This window comes from Felis catus, chromosome B1, assembly GCF_018350175.1.
Source record: "Felis catus isolate Fca126 chromosome B1, F.catus_Fca126_mat1.0, whole genome shotgun sequence".
NCBI classification, from domain to species: Eukaryota; Metazoa; Chordata; class Mammalia; order Carnivora; family Felidae; genus Felis; species Felis catus.
Genome location: NC_058371.1, coordinates 41,423,116 through 41,437,308, shown reverse-complemented (window position 1 = coordinate 41,437,308; position 14,193 = coordinate 41,423,116). Strand labels below are relative to the sequence as shown.

The 14,193-nt window shown below is 50.4% G+C and overlaps 1 protein-coding gene across 3 annotated transcripts in view; it reads right to left on the bottom strand.

Annotated features, from left to right (window-relative positions):
• Window positions 1–12,830, bottom strand: part of SFRP1 (secreted frizzled related protein 1) — a 43,777-nt gene extending 30,947 nt beyond the window's left edge. The window contains exons 1-4 of one of the 3 annotated variants that reach the window (XM_045055514.1): window positions 12,040–12,830; window positions 6,905–6,982; window positions 3,649–3,733; window positions 3,186–3,234 (exon numbers count right to left, since the gene is read on the bottom strand). In XM_045055514.1, coding sequence (XP_044911449.1) covers window positions 3,201–3,234; window positions 3,649–3,733; window positions 6,905–6,982; window positions 12,040–12,583 — 741 coding nt within the window. In that variant the 5' untranslated portion in view covers window positions 12,584–12,830 and the 3' untranslated portion in view covers window positions 3,186–3,200. Of the gene's footprint in view, window positions 1–3,185; window positions 3,235–3,648; window positions 3,734–6,904; window positions 6,983–12,039 lie in introns of those variants that run through there. The other 2 variants (XM_019828521.2, XM_011281505.4) reach the window with 2 other exon arrangements.
• Between the last annotated feature and the right edge of the window lie 1,363 nt (window positions 12,831–14,193).

The window sequence follows — 14,193 nt, the reverse complement described above, 5'->3', positions numbered from 1 at the left end:
AATGCTCACTCGCTTCTCTGAACACCGCCTGTTTTTTGGCTGGAGCGGGTACATCTCACAAATATCACAAGGCAAAGCAGCATTGGCTGTCCTGGAGATACAGCCTGAGAAAAAGAGAAGTGTGGAGGGCACCACAACACACAAGGGCTTTAAAACCTTTCCTAAATAGAACCCAACAAATTATGAATAGGAAAACTCACACCAGGAATAAGATTTCTAAAAGTCACACACACACACACACACACACACACACACACACACACAAATAACCTCGGGAGCCACGTCCTGGAGGCGCAAACAGTCAGCCCTAGCTCCCTGAGTTCTGCTGTCACAAATGTCAGGTACTCCCCCTTTGATGGTGCCTCAAGGCTATCATCAGACTAAAACCCAGATCTAACTTCTAGTATGCACAAGGTTGTGTTTTTTTTGTTTGTTTGTTTGTTTGGTTTCATTTGATTTTGGTTTGCTTTGGTTTGCTTTGGTTTGGTTAACTCTAGCACCTTGAAGCTGCATAAAGCTTTTAAAGTTTTTCCAAATGGGCTTCTTAAAAGGCTCCTTCAGTTTAATTCTCTGTTAACCAGAGAATTAACCAGAACGTTCCATTCCATTTCCTAAAACATCTTTTGCCAAACAAGCTGATTTCATCCGTGCCAGAATCCTCCCACCTAGGCTAATTTCCATCCTGAAACAATTCTTTCCAATAAGAAGAGACAATAATTATTATGGATTGAGCAGCAGCCATGTTCCAGGAACTGCACACACCTGATTGACTCAAGTCTCCCTACAACACAGTAACACAGGAATCACCACTCACATTTTGCAGGTGAGGAGACACACTCAGGGAGGTTAAGAGACTTTCTCGTGGTCAGTCAGTTTATAGGGTTGGGATTTAATCCAAGTCTGTCTGGCCCAAAGCCTATGCTCTTTCTACTGTACTACCTGCCTCTCCACAAAGTAAGCAATGACTGCTGAGCTCTTTCCACAGTGCAAGCACACATATCAGTCCATTTATATCCACAGGTTCTGAAAGCAGTGAAGGAGCACCCAAGGCCCCCTTCCCAGGGAGTTTCCCCAGCACTCCTGGCAGGACAGGAATGTGACAGGCACAGGAGTATATGAAGGAGGAAGGGTATGAAGTCTGGACTGGCTGCCCAGGTGAGTGGTGGTGGGAACAGAAGCTGTAATGGATGCCAAGCAGAATGGCCTTGGGCAATCAAATGACTAACTCCTTTCTCTGAGTCTTATTTTTCTCATTCCGTAAGATGAGCCCCGGACTGGCTGATCTCTGAGATTCCATCCAGCTCAGCATGTCTTTACAATGGCAAAGGGATACGAACGAGCAATGCAGCACCCAAAGGAATGGGCCACATGTGCAGGCTGTGAATAGCCCCCTTATGTTATCTCATACCTTCCCCCACCTTTCTTCACCCATACCCAGAAAAGCTTCAGAGACCAGAGGTGAAGTGAAGGGTCAGTCCTCCTTGCTCCCCTTCTCCATGACAGTTTATACATACATCAAATGATAAGGAGGACATTTTGCTAAGTGAAACAAGCCAGACACAAAAGGACAAATGTTGTGGGATTCCACTTATATGAAGTACCCAGAATGGTCAAATTCATAGAGACACAGGCTGCGGGCCATGAGCGACACTTCCCGTGGACTTAAAGCACCGAGTGGGTTTTCCCGCACGTGAAATGCCTTAACAATCCCTTCCAAGTATTTACAGATCTGTATATGGGATATGTATTTTAGAGATCTTCAATGACAATAAAAAGCAGTTGTTTTCAGCCCGCTGACTCCACCCCGGGGTAACAGTGCCCTTTCCCCATGTCTATTTAATTTTACTTTAAACGAACTAGATTTCTAGATGTGAGTGGTTTTTTTTTTTTAACATATACACATATACACTCACTCACCTAAAACAGGGCATGTACCTTTCCTTGAAATTAATTAACCTGTTGTACACAGTCACTTGGAAAGGAGTTTTCTCCTTTTACAAAAAAAGGAGTCCAGTTTCCATATCCCTGCCATCCTGTCATTCAAATACTCATCTGACAAACTTGCATCTCATGCCGACCGTGGAGAAGAAGACACTTTTCCAGGAACTATTTAAGTACAAACAGGCCTTGTTTTGTTCATTCTAAGACACGGATTATCTTCCCATTTTAACATGAGGTATATTTCCTTTGTCAGTGGTACAAAATGAATAGCGCATCTCATAATTAATGGGCATCTTACATTAGGTAAAATAAGGTGCAGGACACAGACTCTGCTCTCAAGCAGCTTACAGATGTTGCAATTACTGTGCTGGCAGCCAGCTTTCCTCACCTGCAGGAGGAAACCCAAGGTTTAGTTTGGAAAGGCTGAACTTTTTGCAAGAGATCAAATTACCCTTGGGAGTAAAACACTGTGCCTCCAAACAGCAGCACAGCCAAGACACCTTGAAAGAAGAGTAAGGCAGAGCAAGAACAAATTAGTGAAGGTTCAGGAACCTCTGAAAATATTTCTTTTCTAGGAAATACTCCCAAATGCTAACAGTGAGCGCTGATTTCTTTTCTTTCATATCTGACTCATTTTGGTGTTACAAAGTATGGTTTTACTCTTTATGAGGAAACACATAAATGGAAAAAAAAAATCCTTCCAGAAGGCAAGGAAAATTTCTGGGGGCAAAGAAATTTTTTTCCACAGCAAAAAAATACTGGGGTAAAGGATGCTGCCACCTGAACTCTCAAGCTCAAAAAAGTGGAGGAGCCAGTCCAAGAGGAAGGTCTGAACGATCTTGGCAGAAGCACCATGCACATTTCTACCAGAAAAGCTTAAGGGTGTTTACAGATACTGGAGAAGCTAGAGAGACTGGCCAGAGGTGGGGACCTAACCTCACAGCAATTATAAATCAGATCCTCACACGCCTGGGATAAGCTAACATGAAGGAAAGATGGCTATGAGTTGTTAACAGCAAGATAACTAGTGTGGCAGCTTGCAAATACTATATTGGCCTGTTTAAGAGAACGGAGCAGCAGCACCCTCTTGTCACATAGCAGGAAAAGCAGAGAGAACAAAAGGCAGAGCAGTGCGTCCTGATTTAAGTGCAGCAGGCAGGCTGGCCACCATGTTGAATTCAGAGACTCTGCACCATCTAACTTTTGGCTTTCCCACATCTGGTACTTGATCCAGGCTGATCCAGCTGCATTCCTGAATATCAGCACACAGGTGTTTCTACTGATGCTTTTTCCCTGTTGGGGGAAAAAAATGCGCTCTGAACTGAGGGGGTACAGTGCAGAGGTGGAGAGACTAGTGGCCAAGCAGACCCGCCAGAGATTTAAAAATGCACTGCCTGGGAAAGAGGTGACGGGTTGTGCACGCCCAGCTCCACGGAGGCCGCAGGAGTCTGAGGACGCATTGGCAGGAGGGCGAGTGTGTGTGCTGACCCAGAAGGAATGCACCCCCTTCTTCCTAGAGCTCACAGAGAGCCTTCCAACAACCTGATGCCTTCCCACCAGGGATGTCAGGGCCACTTAATGCAAAGTTTGATCCCTGGAGTAGGGAGTAAAACATTCTTTTTCTTCTCTGTTGTGTGTCAGCTTGCATTGCTGAATTTCTTTGTTTCCTAACTGAATCCCATCAGCGTGGCTGACTGCCTCACTTACTTGAAATGAACTGAGCTAAGAAACAAGTTTCTCAACAAGGCTGCATTCTCCAGGATGCTGAGAAGGGCAGAGCTAAGCTCAGCTCCTGCAGAGTGAAAAAAAAAAGAAAAGATCCTATTTATTGCCTTATAAGAACATTACAAACAAAAACACCCAAAAAGTCTCTCTTGCATCCAGTTCAAAGGAGCCTGGCATACACCATACCCACCATGTTGAGGGGTTAAAGGCCTCCGTGGCAAAGCCCAATGGCTGTTCTTCTCCTAAATGAGGAAGGCAGCATGACAGAGAGTAAAAGAACTCCAGGTGGGAAAGTCAGACTCCTTATTTATGAAATAAGTGGATGTGATACGATGACCTATGGGGTCCAGGAAGACCTCAAAAATTCTCTGAACCTGAGAAGAAAATAATCTCAGGGAAAAAGGAACAATCCCAAACAACCAATCATTCAGATCTGCCAAAACCTGATTGGTTATTAAAATAAGATCTACCCCTCCTTCCCACAGGCAGTAAGCAGGTGGCTTGCTGACTCAGCAGGCAGCTACTACAGTGGGGAAAAGGAATCCATCCCCAGGTGAGGAACTTGACACCCTTGAGAGCCCTACCCTACACGGCAAGGTCAACCTTCCACATTCAAATTCCTCCTCAAAGCTTGCCTCTTTGGCCCACTTCTAGAGAATGTCTCTAGTTTGACTGGTTGCCACAAAGCCCCTAATCACCAGAATTGAGGTGAGCAAGTGGGAATGGAGGGAGGAGACCTGACGACAAGTTTAAGCTGGTAAGTTCTAGACAAAGACTCTGGGCATGAAGACATGGGTTCTCTTCCAACACCTCCTTAACATTAACTTGGCCTTGAGTTCCCACAGCCCCCTCCACAGTTGGTGAGTTATGTCATGACTCCATGATTCTCTAGAGAATCACTGATTAGTGCTTGGTCAGTGTTTAAGAAAAAAATGTTTAATTAAATTCTAATTTATTCTAAGTTAAGTATTTTTGCACATGGTATCTAGCACAGTGTTTTGTACTCAAGAAATGTTGAATGGAGGGATACATGAATCAATGAATGATCAGATACATTGAATTTGAGTTCCTGAACAGGAAGGCATAGTCAGTCAATCACCTGCACACACAGAGTTCCAGAGTTTGCCATCACTTGTCCCTCAGGAGGTGAGCCCAACAGAAGTCATATGAGCACAAAACATCATCTGATATATTACCTTTCAGAGTTTACTCTAATACGGTGTCCTGGATTTGCTGGAATATCAGGGGGCCAACTCCTAAAAGTGAGTGTGCTGATATATAATATCTGAATAGGACCCATGAAATCAAAATGTGGCCCCTTAGGTATCCCTTGTAAGGATTCCTTGGGATCACAGCCATATCTCAACAGATTCTTTCCGCCCCAGCCATGCAGCAAAAGGCTTCTCATCTGGGTTTACGAGAGAGTTTTCCTTTATGTCCACATGCATCTTTGGGAAGGAATCTCAGCTCCATTTGTGGAAGAAAAACTTGTTGCTAATGCAGTATGGGGCTGTGCACCCACAGACTCTACAGCAGGAGACGTACCAGGCTAGACTGGGCTTTCACCACCCTCTGATGAAGCAAGGGGGTGAGCATCAAGGAGCAAATATAACTATCAGTAGGTGGAAGGGTAACCAGGATCTGCACACATCACTGCAGGCACACTCTACAATTTCATCTGGCTACATTTAAAATGGCAAAAACAGGGGCACCTGGGTGGCTCAGTCGGTTAAGCACCCAACTCTGATTTCAGCTTTGGTCATGATCTCACGGTTCCTGAGATAGAGCCCTGAGTCGGGCTCCATGCTGTTAGCACAGAACCTGCTTAGGATTCTCTCTCCCTCTCTCTCTGCCCCTCCCCTGCTCACTCATGCACACATGCACTCTTGCTCTCTCTCACACAAAGCATATTAATAAATAAACTTTAAAAAATAAATAAATAAAACGGCAATAAGAAAAAAGGATGTGATTCAAAGACAGGAGGGAAAATGCACACCAGATTAATCTTCTTAGAGGTCCTGCGGTCCTCCAAGAACAAAGGAGGCAGAGATACCTAGTGCAGAAATAAAGCACGCAAGACATTTTCATCCTCAAGAAGCTCTCTGCGGCAAAGGATCTGAATTCTCCCACCTGGGGTCTTCAGTCATGATGACAATCCTGAGAATGTATGCGTCACTTATATGATTTCCTTCAACTTGCATATGTAGGCCCTATTTGTGTGACTCAGGCCCAGCACTTTGCCAGAACAAGTCCCTTTCATACCCTTTATTATGTTTAGTTAATGAAAACATGGAGTTGGCAGCCCCAAATGGACAAAGACTCACATTACCTACCGTTCTGTTTCTCCTGCTAAGGAACCTTGAGAAATGCACTTTCAGTGCCAGGCTGAACCTTCCTTCAGCAAAGTGGGCCTGGCCTGAGCCAAGCCACTTTTCACCATCCATATAAAATAGAAGGAGTCGGCCCTCCAAATGGATGCGGTTGACAGCTACCTTTCCCAGAGAAGATAGTCTCGGGGTGTCAGGTCTCCTATGAGGCAGACTACAAGGAACCATCCCTGAAAGGCCCCCTGAGATCTGCTCCCCAGGCCACATACAGCACTTCCCCCTGGGGCTGCAGGTGCTGATCTAGAAGTCCCTTTTAAGGCACAGTGACTTGAGAAGAAGGGAAGACAATTCCCACTACTGGAGGAATGTCAATTGTCTGTGTCAGGAAGGAGTTGATCATGGCCCTCAGCATTGGACAACACCCTCCCTGGGTGGACACTCCCTCCCTGGGAGGACACCCCGTGTAGTCATTTCAGAGTGTGGGCAGGGTGGTGCTGACACCTAGGGGTGGGTAGAGAAAGAGCCTGTGTGGAGGGAAGACCGAGCTGTGGGCAGGACCTCCTGGGTGCACCTCCTGGAGGCATCCAAGGAGTGGTGTTGTCACCTAACTCCTCTCCGTCTGCCCACAAGTCTACCTCCCTCCACTCCCAGAGAAGGTCCCCAAAAGTTGTCCAGTGATCCCTCACACAGAAGGGCCAAAGCTAAGTTTGACTTTAATAAAAACTAGCCAGCCCTACACCCTGTCTAGATTTCCACGGGCCCGAGAACAGCAACCATTCGGGGAGAATGGACGGAGAGAATATAAAGGTCCAAAAAGATGTGTCACCGGGCTCTCTGTTCACCAGGGACGCAGATCAGGAAGAACCAGGCAATGCCAAACCTCCTAGAGGCAGCCAGGGATGCTTTCTTACCAAACTCGCTCGCACAGAGATGTTCAATTATGGCTTCAGATTTCAACTCGTTGTCACACGGAGGACACACGGTTGTGCCTAGGAAAGGAAAAGAAGAGAAAGAGGAGCTGTGAGTTCCAGGGGTAGGGGTGTCTGGAAGGAGCTGCCCCTGGGGAAGAGGTCAGCCCCAGGGCCAGGTTGAAAGTAGTTAAAGGTCTCCTGGAATTTCTGAAGGGCAACTAGAGAATAAGAGAAGAGTCCTGAAGCCCTGGACCTAAAGCCAAACAGACATAGCTTCTTGAAAACCTGTTGAATATGGTACAACCATTTAACCCAAACTTATCCAGGGCTAGGCAGGGCGGGTCTCTGAACTCCGGTTTGATGAGGTGTGGTGGTCCCTGTGAAACATATCTATTCCAGTTGTTTCCAGTTCTTTCTCCCCTCTCCCTTAAACATCCCTCTCTGAATCCTGCCCCCTTCCCATTCCCAAACTCCCAATAGGACAGCAGATCAATCTGAACCCCTTTCTAGGAGCCAAGAAGGAAACTCAGCCAGACTCACAAACTCCAGCCGCAGGCCCTGAACACCCCTTCCAAAAAGGCTATTGCAGTGCAAGTTCCTGCCTGCCAGGTGAGGGCTGGGGATGGGGGGGCAGTGGGGGCTGGGGACCGGGGTAGCAAGAGCTGCCAAATGGGAGAGCTGGGGGGGGGGCAGATGGGGGACCCTCCGAAGGCGTTTTCACAATACGGTGAAGGGCTTTGAAGAGGAGGTGTGTGTGTGGCAGGCATGAGGGCCACTGCCAGGCATTAGGCACAGGGGGAGGAGACTTTTGAGGCCAGGGCCGGAGGTCTCCGAGCCAAAATACTGCTGGAGGGGATCCCTTGAAAGTAAAGTGCCTCTGTGGGAGGACAGGCAGAAAGTAGGCAGCGGAATCTCCAGAAGGGCGAGGCAGCTGCTCACCGTCACCCCCACCCCCACCATCACCTATCAAAGTCTAGGAGTGGAACCCACCATCTAGGAAAGCATTTTACACATTCTAAAGGCACTACACCTTGGCCAACCACCGGAGGCCAAGCCTGGCTGGAGCTGAGGAGCCCAGGAAAGCCACCCCAAGGCAAAATGGTAAGAGGTGAGGCCCTTGGTCCTCTTCCTCCCCATCCTCTCCTCTCCTGTGGCTTCCGTGGCTTCTGTGGCTTCCGTGGCAGCATCTCCTGCCTGGGAGTTCCCCTGCGGCTCAGTGAAATGGGCAAAGCTTCCCCCGATACTGACGCTGTGGAAGTTGCTGCCAAGCCCTGCCAGGCCAGGGCTGCCCCCAGGATATACCTAGTGCACAGCCGGTCACCCCCACTTCCAAGCAGGGTCCCCTCATGGCCCAGCAGAGGCCACACCCCTCCACCTTCACTCTGTACCCAGGGCCGGACACCATCCACGTCCTCGGGGCAGCAAGAATCACAGCTACACTCCAAGCAGAAGACTATGACTGTCTTTGGGCCCAGAATTTGGAAATTTGCTTTTCAGTCAGAACTTGCAATGGGGTTCTGGAGGTGGTGTTTCTGACAAAAGGAAAAACTTAGCCAGAATTTTGCATTATGGTTCCTGCTTCCATGGGGAAAAAAACAGGGAAAGGAGGTCCTACATGTTACCTATACTAGGAGTGTGAACTGTGCTTTGGGGTTTTCTTTGTTTTATTATTATCTTTTTTAAGTGGAAGTTATCATACTGAAAGTGTCTATGAATATGGTGTTCACCGAACAAGCAGCTGTGAGAATATAAAACACCATCGCCCTGGCACACCCCCATCATCTCCTCTGGACTCTCTGCGTTCCCTGATCTGACTGGCAGCTGAGGGCTCCGGAGCCAACAGGGACATTTTCTCAGTCTCATCAATTAATGTTTGACCTTCAGCGCCACTCAAGGTGGAAAGAGCTCTTGGGGTGAGCTCTGTGTGCTCTCCACAGGGCTAACCCCCATCTCAACTTTTCTTATGGCACTCTGCAGCAGCCTGATCCGGGAAGGGAGGAATGTGTAATGCAATATTAATCTGCGCCCCCTCCGGCGTGTCCTCAGGGCCCTGCAGGCTGTCTCAGTAGGAGAAATCCACCATCCATCTGAGAAGGAGAACTAAATCACTGTTGGAAGGTATACTTAAAATAACGTTTAAAGCAAAGGAACCAAAAACTGAAAGGTTTTGTGGCTCATTAATATTTTAGGGGGAGTAGAGGAGAAAGTCCAACACTGGAATTAAGATTAAGTGATTTTTCAAAAATCAATGCACACACGCACACAGCTTGCTTGCACTCTCTCTCACACACACACCGATACATACACAAACACATGCACACAATTACTCTCTCTCTCTCTCTCTCTCTCTCTCTCTCTCTCACACACACACACACACACACACACACACACAGCAGTTCTTCCCTGACCAGCTCCTTGATACATGGAGAAAGGACCCTAAGAAAGGCTCTTGAGACACAAGGGCACCATGACCTCTGCAATCTGCAACTAAAACAGCCAGGCTGATTTAATGCACAACAGGTCTAAACAACAAAAACTAAAACCAAAACGATGTGCTCCCTCATAGAACTTAAATCAGTGAAACCTAAGCGGGAAGGAGGAACAACAGTTTATCAGCCTGGGAACGTACAGGTCTCATGTTAAGTGCAAGATTTAGAAACGACTTTCCTGGAAAGTTTATACAGTTATGCCTCTTCCGATAACAGATGTGGGTGTCGCTGGGGCATCAGCCTTTTGGAGGGAAAAGCATCTTTTCATTCATTTCTCATTGTCAAATTTATCTTTAATAACACATGGCTGCAAAAGCCTGCCCAATATCCCAAAACATGACCAATTACGTGAACAGAAACCAGCCTAGAGCATGCAGAGATACGCATTGCTTTAAAAATTTGGTTTTAATTTCAGAGAATCAGAAGAAAGAATAAAAGTCACGCATGTGTATTTATTCTCACCCAAAAGTACCGGTTCCATTCTGGAGCCACTAGCCATGTGGCAGTTTGGTCTGTGTCAACCTACCCTTACACACACACACACACACACACACACACACACACACACACAGCTCTCCCAGACCCACCTCAGCTGACAGTGGCCAGGCATCCTGGGGTGGGGGGGGACGTCTTGTGGGACTCCCTCCACCACAGGGCTGCAGCACTGGAGAGGAGTGGGTGCTCTCTCCGGGCAGGGCCTCTCACCATAAACACTGAGGGGAGAACCAGTCCCCAAGCCCCACACCTGACTGGTCCTCCACAGCCTGTCTCCGTTGGGCAGCTGGTCTTGGGAGGGTGACTGCCTAGGCACTACTGGGACAGAGCGGAGGGGAGAGGAGCATGGGACCGAGGGCCCTGAGGAGATAGCAGACAAGTGAAAAGAGCAGCCAAGGAGTCAAAGGCAAGACAACAATTATTCGGTGTTCCTCTACTTCCACCACAGCCTTTTGAGGGGTTCTGTTAGGAGGATTCTTCCCCCTTTATAAGCAGTCCCCATCTTCCCCTCTGAAGGTGCTCCCCCAATGGCCCCCACCTCACATGCCTGGGCTGTCCCAGAAACAGACAACCGGGAGTGGAGCAGAGGCTGCTGGGGCAGAGCTGGGCTAATCTCCTGGCCTGTGAGGAAGGGGAGAAGGAAAATCCTGCCGGCTGCAGGGGATGGCTCCACACCCGCAGAACACAAAGTGCTTTGTTTGCTCTAGGTAATTGCTCAGCTCTTGCTCCCAAAGGGCCGCACTTCCCCGAAGGTTAACCCTGTGCAGACACCCAGGAGGTGGGGAGCAGAGGTGCCCTGGCCACTGCAGCCAGACAGCCAGGTTTCCCACCCAGCAGGGGTCCATGCCACCCAATGCCCATCACTTTGGACCGATCTCCTCCCTCCCTAGAAGAAGCAGGAGCATTCAAGTTTGGGGCCCCCTGTCCCCATGCTACCCCCTCACTCTGGAAGAGTAAGCCCTTCAGAGGACACTTCTCTCTCAGGCATCCTTGGAGATGAGCTAAGCCAGCAAGCAGGCGGTCCCCCACCCTAAACCCCTCCTCAGCAAACCCGCAAGACATGTGCCCTGGTGCTGAGGGCACCTAGGGGCCCCCATCCCAGACTATATGCACATCTTTCAGCCTCAACTCTGCTTCTGAAGAATTCGCTCCTATAAAAGGCCACTGCGCTGCATTTTTTGCTTGTTTATTTTGATTTCTTTTTTTTCCTCTCGGGGATTTTTTTCCCTCCCACTCAAAAGCTGCCCTTTAAGTGGGAGGGGTTCTGAGAGGAAGCTCAGGCCCCTCCAGGGACTGTTAGGAAAGTCTCCAATTTGCGGAGCCCCACTCCCCAAGGAGAGATGAACAATGAGCTAATTACATTTTTATCTTTCTAATTACCTGAGGATTTGTGTAAATGGGAGAAGCAGGGGGTATGCAAGAATGGGAGGACCAGCTTTCCAGCCCCAACCCTCCCCAAGCAGACCACCTGAAAAGGGTGGAGAAACAGAAATCCTCAGCTTCTAAACTTTTTTTTTTTTTTTCTCAGCCAGTTCTCAGCCCTCCCGGAGTTCCTAGGCCCAGTGACTAGCTCAGGAAAGCTGGAGGGAAGCGAGAGGTGTTTGGTTTTGGGGTTTTTTAATCCTCGTCGAACCTATGAAAGTAAACGAAGCTGCGCCTTAGCATTTTCTCGGCCTTTCTGGGCTTCCTACACTGTGGGTTTGGGTGTTTTCCTCCTGGGGCATCCCGTCTCGGGTGTGAAAAACTTCGATGGGGCATCGGTTCCCTCCCAGAGAGAGAAGGGCTCTCCTTTCCTGTGGAGCATAAGGCTTTGTCTCAGGTGTGGAGGCAGCGACCCTGGATCCCAGGAAGCGACGCCCGGGGCACCGCACGGAGCTTGCTTGGGGCTCAGGCGCGGCCACCGCTGCCGGCCAAGTCCGCCGTGCACCTGGGCTGGTAGAGGTGCTAAGCGACACCTCGGACTTTTTAAAACTCATTGCACAGATTGAGAGCAACCTCCAGGGAGCACGTCCGAACTCCAGGGAGGAGCAGCGGGGCAGGGTTGGGGGGAGGGGGCGGATCAGCGTGGCAGCGGCATCCTCGCGGCGGGTCCCCGGGTGCCCCGCCGGCCCGGGTCGGGGGACTCGCGCGCGTGGGAGGGGGCGGCCTGACCTTGGGGCTTGGAGGCTTCGGTGGCATTGGGCGGGGTCATGGCGATGCAGACGTCGCCCTCGGGGAACTTGTCACACTTGAGCATCTCAGGCCAGTAGAAGCCGAAGAACTGCATGACGGGCTCGCACGAGTCGCGCACGGCTTCGCAGAGCCAGCGGCACGGGTAGATGGGCCGGTCGAGGCAGACGGGCGCGAAGAGCGAGCAAAGGAAGACCTGGGTGCCGATGTGGCAGTTCTTGTTGAGCAGGGGCACCCAGCTGCTGGCCTGCTGCTTCACCTCGGCCATGGTCTCGTGCTCCAGCAGGTTGGGCAGCACCATCTTCTTGTAGCCCACGTTGTGGCACAGCCGCAGGTCCACCGGGATGTCCACGCACTGCGGCGGCTTGGTGTAGAAGCGCCCGCTCTGGTAGGAGCCGATGTCCGACTGGAAGCTCACGTAGTCGTACTCGCTGGCGGAGCCCGCGGCCAGGAGCCCGGCGGCCAGCGCCAGCAGCACGCCCGGGGCGGCCCAGCGGCGGCCCCCAGCGCCGCGCCCGCTGCCCATGGTGGCTCGGCGCACTGGCTCCCGCGACGTCGGGGCTGCCTCGGCCGCCTCCCCGCGCGCGTCCCGCCGCAAACTTCCAGGGACCTCCAGGGACAAAAGGCTCCGGCCCCAGCGCTGCCCGGCTCGGCGGCCGCGCGCTCCTGCCCGGTCCTCGGCGAGTGGCGGCCCTCGGCCTGCGGCGGACGCCGCGGCGGGAGCTCGCGCGGGGAAGGGGAGCGCGCGCGGCGGGCCGAGTGCTGCTGACCCGGCTCCCGGACGCGCGGCGGGCTGGCGGGCTGGCGGGCGGGCGGGCGCGCGGCACTTACTCGGGAGGCTGCAGGATTCGAGTGCCCGGTGCTCCTGTTGCAAAGCCCTCGGAGACTCCCTGCGCAGCCAATCAGCTCCCGGCTGCTGCGAGCCGCACTCATTTAGCACGTCAGTCACCGGCGCAATTAACCAATCGCTTCACTTGCAAGAGGGTTCCGTTTACTAGAACTAAACCCAGGTCAACACCCCTTAAAAAACAAAACCAAAAATAAATAAATAAATAGCGGAAGAAGTGGGGGAAGGAGAGGAGAAAATGGAAGGAACGGACAGGAAAAGAAAGAGGGGATAGATAAAAGTGTGGGGTGGATAAAGAGGACAGTCAACGCTGGTCAACTTGAGTAGGCTTGATGAAAAGCCAGGAACCTTAACAGTACTTGCAAACCCGTGACATACTGAAGACCCCCCCCTTTTTTTAATACAATTTTTCCTAATTTCAAGCAGCAGCCCACCAGACAAGCAGCCCACCTCCCCGGTTTTGTCCTCTGTAGTTGCAGTACAAAGACAGACCATTTCAGACAAACCCGGGCTTAGGAAGGCTGAACCAAGAGAGGTCTGCTTTTAAATCCCCAGCCGTCCAGGTGTCCAGGCTCGGTTCGTGCAAACCCAAAGGGGAAGGTTTAAACCTTTCAGCCGCTTGCCGGTTTAAAAATGCAGCACCCTTCCAGGTGGGACAACCGGCCAGTGGCCAACCTCAGACAACACCGGAGGCAGTAGGTAACTGTCCCAATGTTGCTCAGGGTGGGAGGAAATATTTCTCACAGAGGTGTTAGCTTTAGGAGGACAGAAGAAGAAAGGAAAGGAGAAAAGAAAAGACATACTCAAGTCCCAGCCTGACAGCAAGTCTTGTGTGTGCCCGCAAATACACATTGACATGTTTGTGGTGTAGAAAGCCAAAACATTAAAAACACATGTGCACTTATCAGTGTGGCTTGTGTAAACATCAAGTCCATCACTCAGGCTCACATGCTACATTCAGAGCTGGCCCAGGAACCTCGGGTCAAAACCCAGGGTCCCCATTAAGGCAGAAGGCAAAAAGAGTGTATCAGTAGATATACAGCAGGCCCTCTCTAAAGGCAACCCCTCCCCCAAGGAAACAGAAGTCTCCCTGCCCTCGGAGTCTCTGGGAATTTTTTTGTATATTTCTAACATTACCCTGAGAGGAAGGGTCAATCTCCAGAGAGCTGAGAGTGTGACCATGACTGACCCCTGGAGACAGGTGACAACCACAAACATCTCGTGAAGTTTGCTAGGTCTCTACGCTGCCTGCATCTTGAAGTGTGGGTGGAGGGAAGCCAAGGATGCTG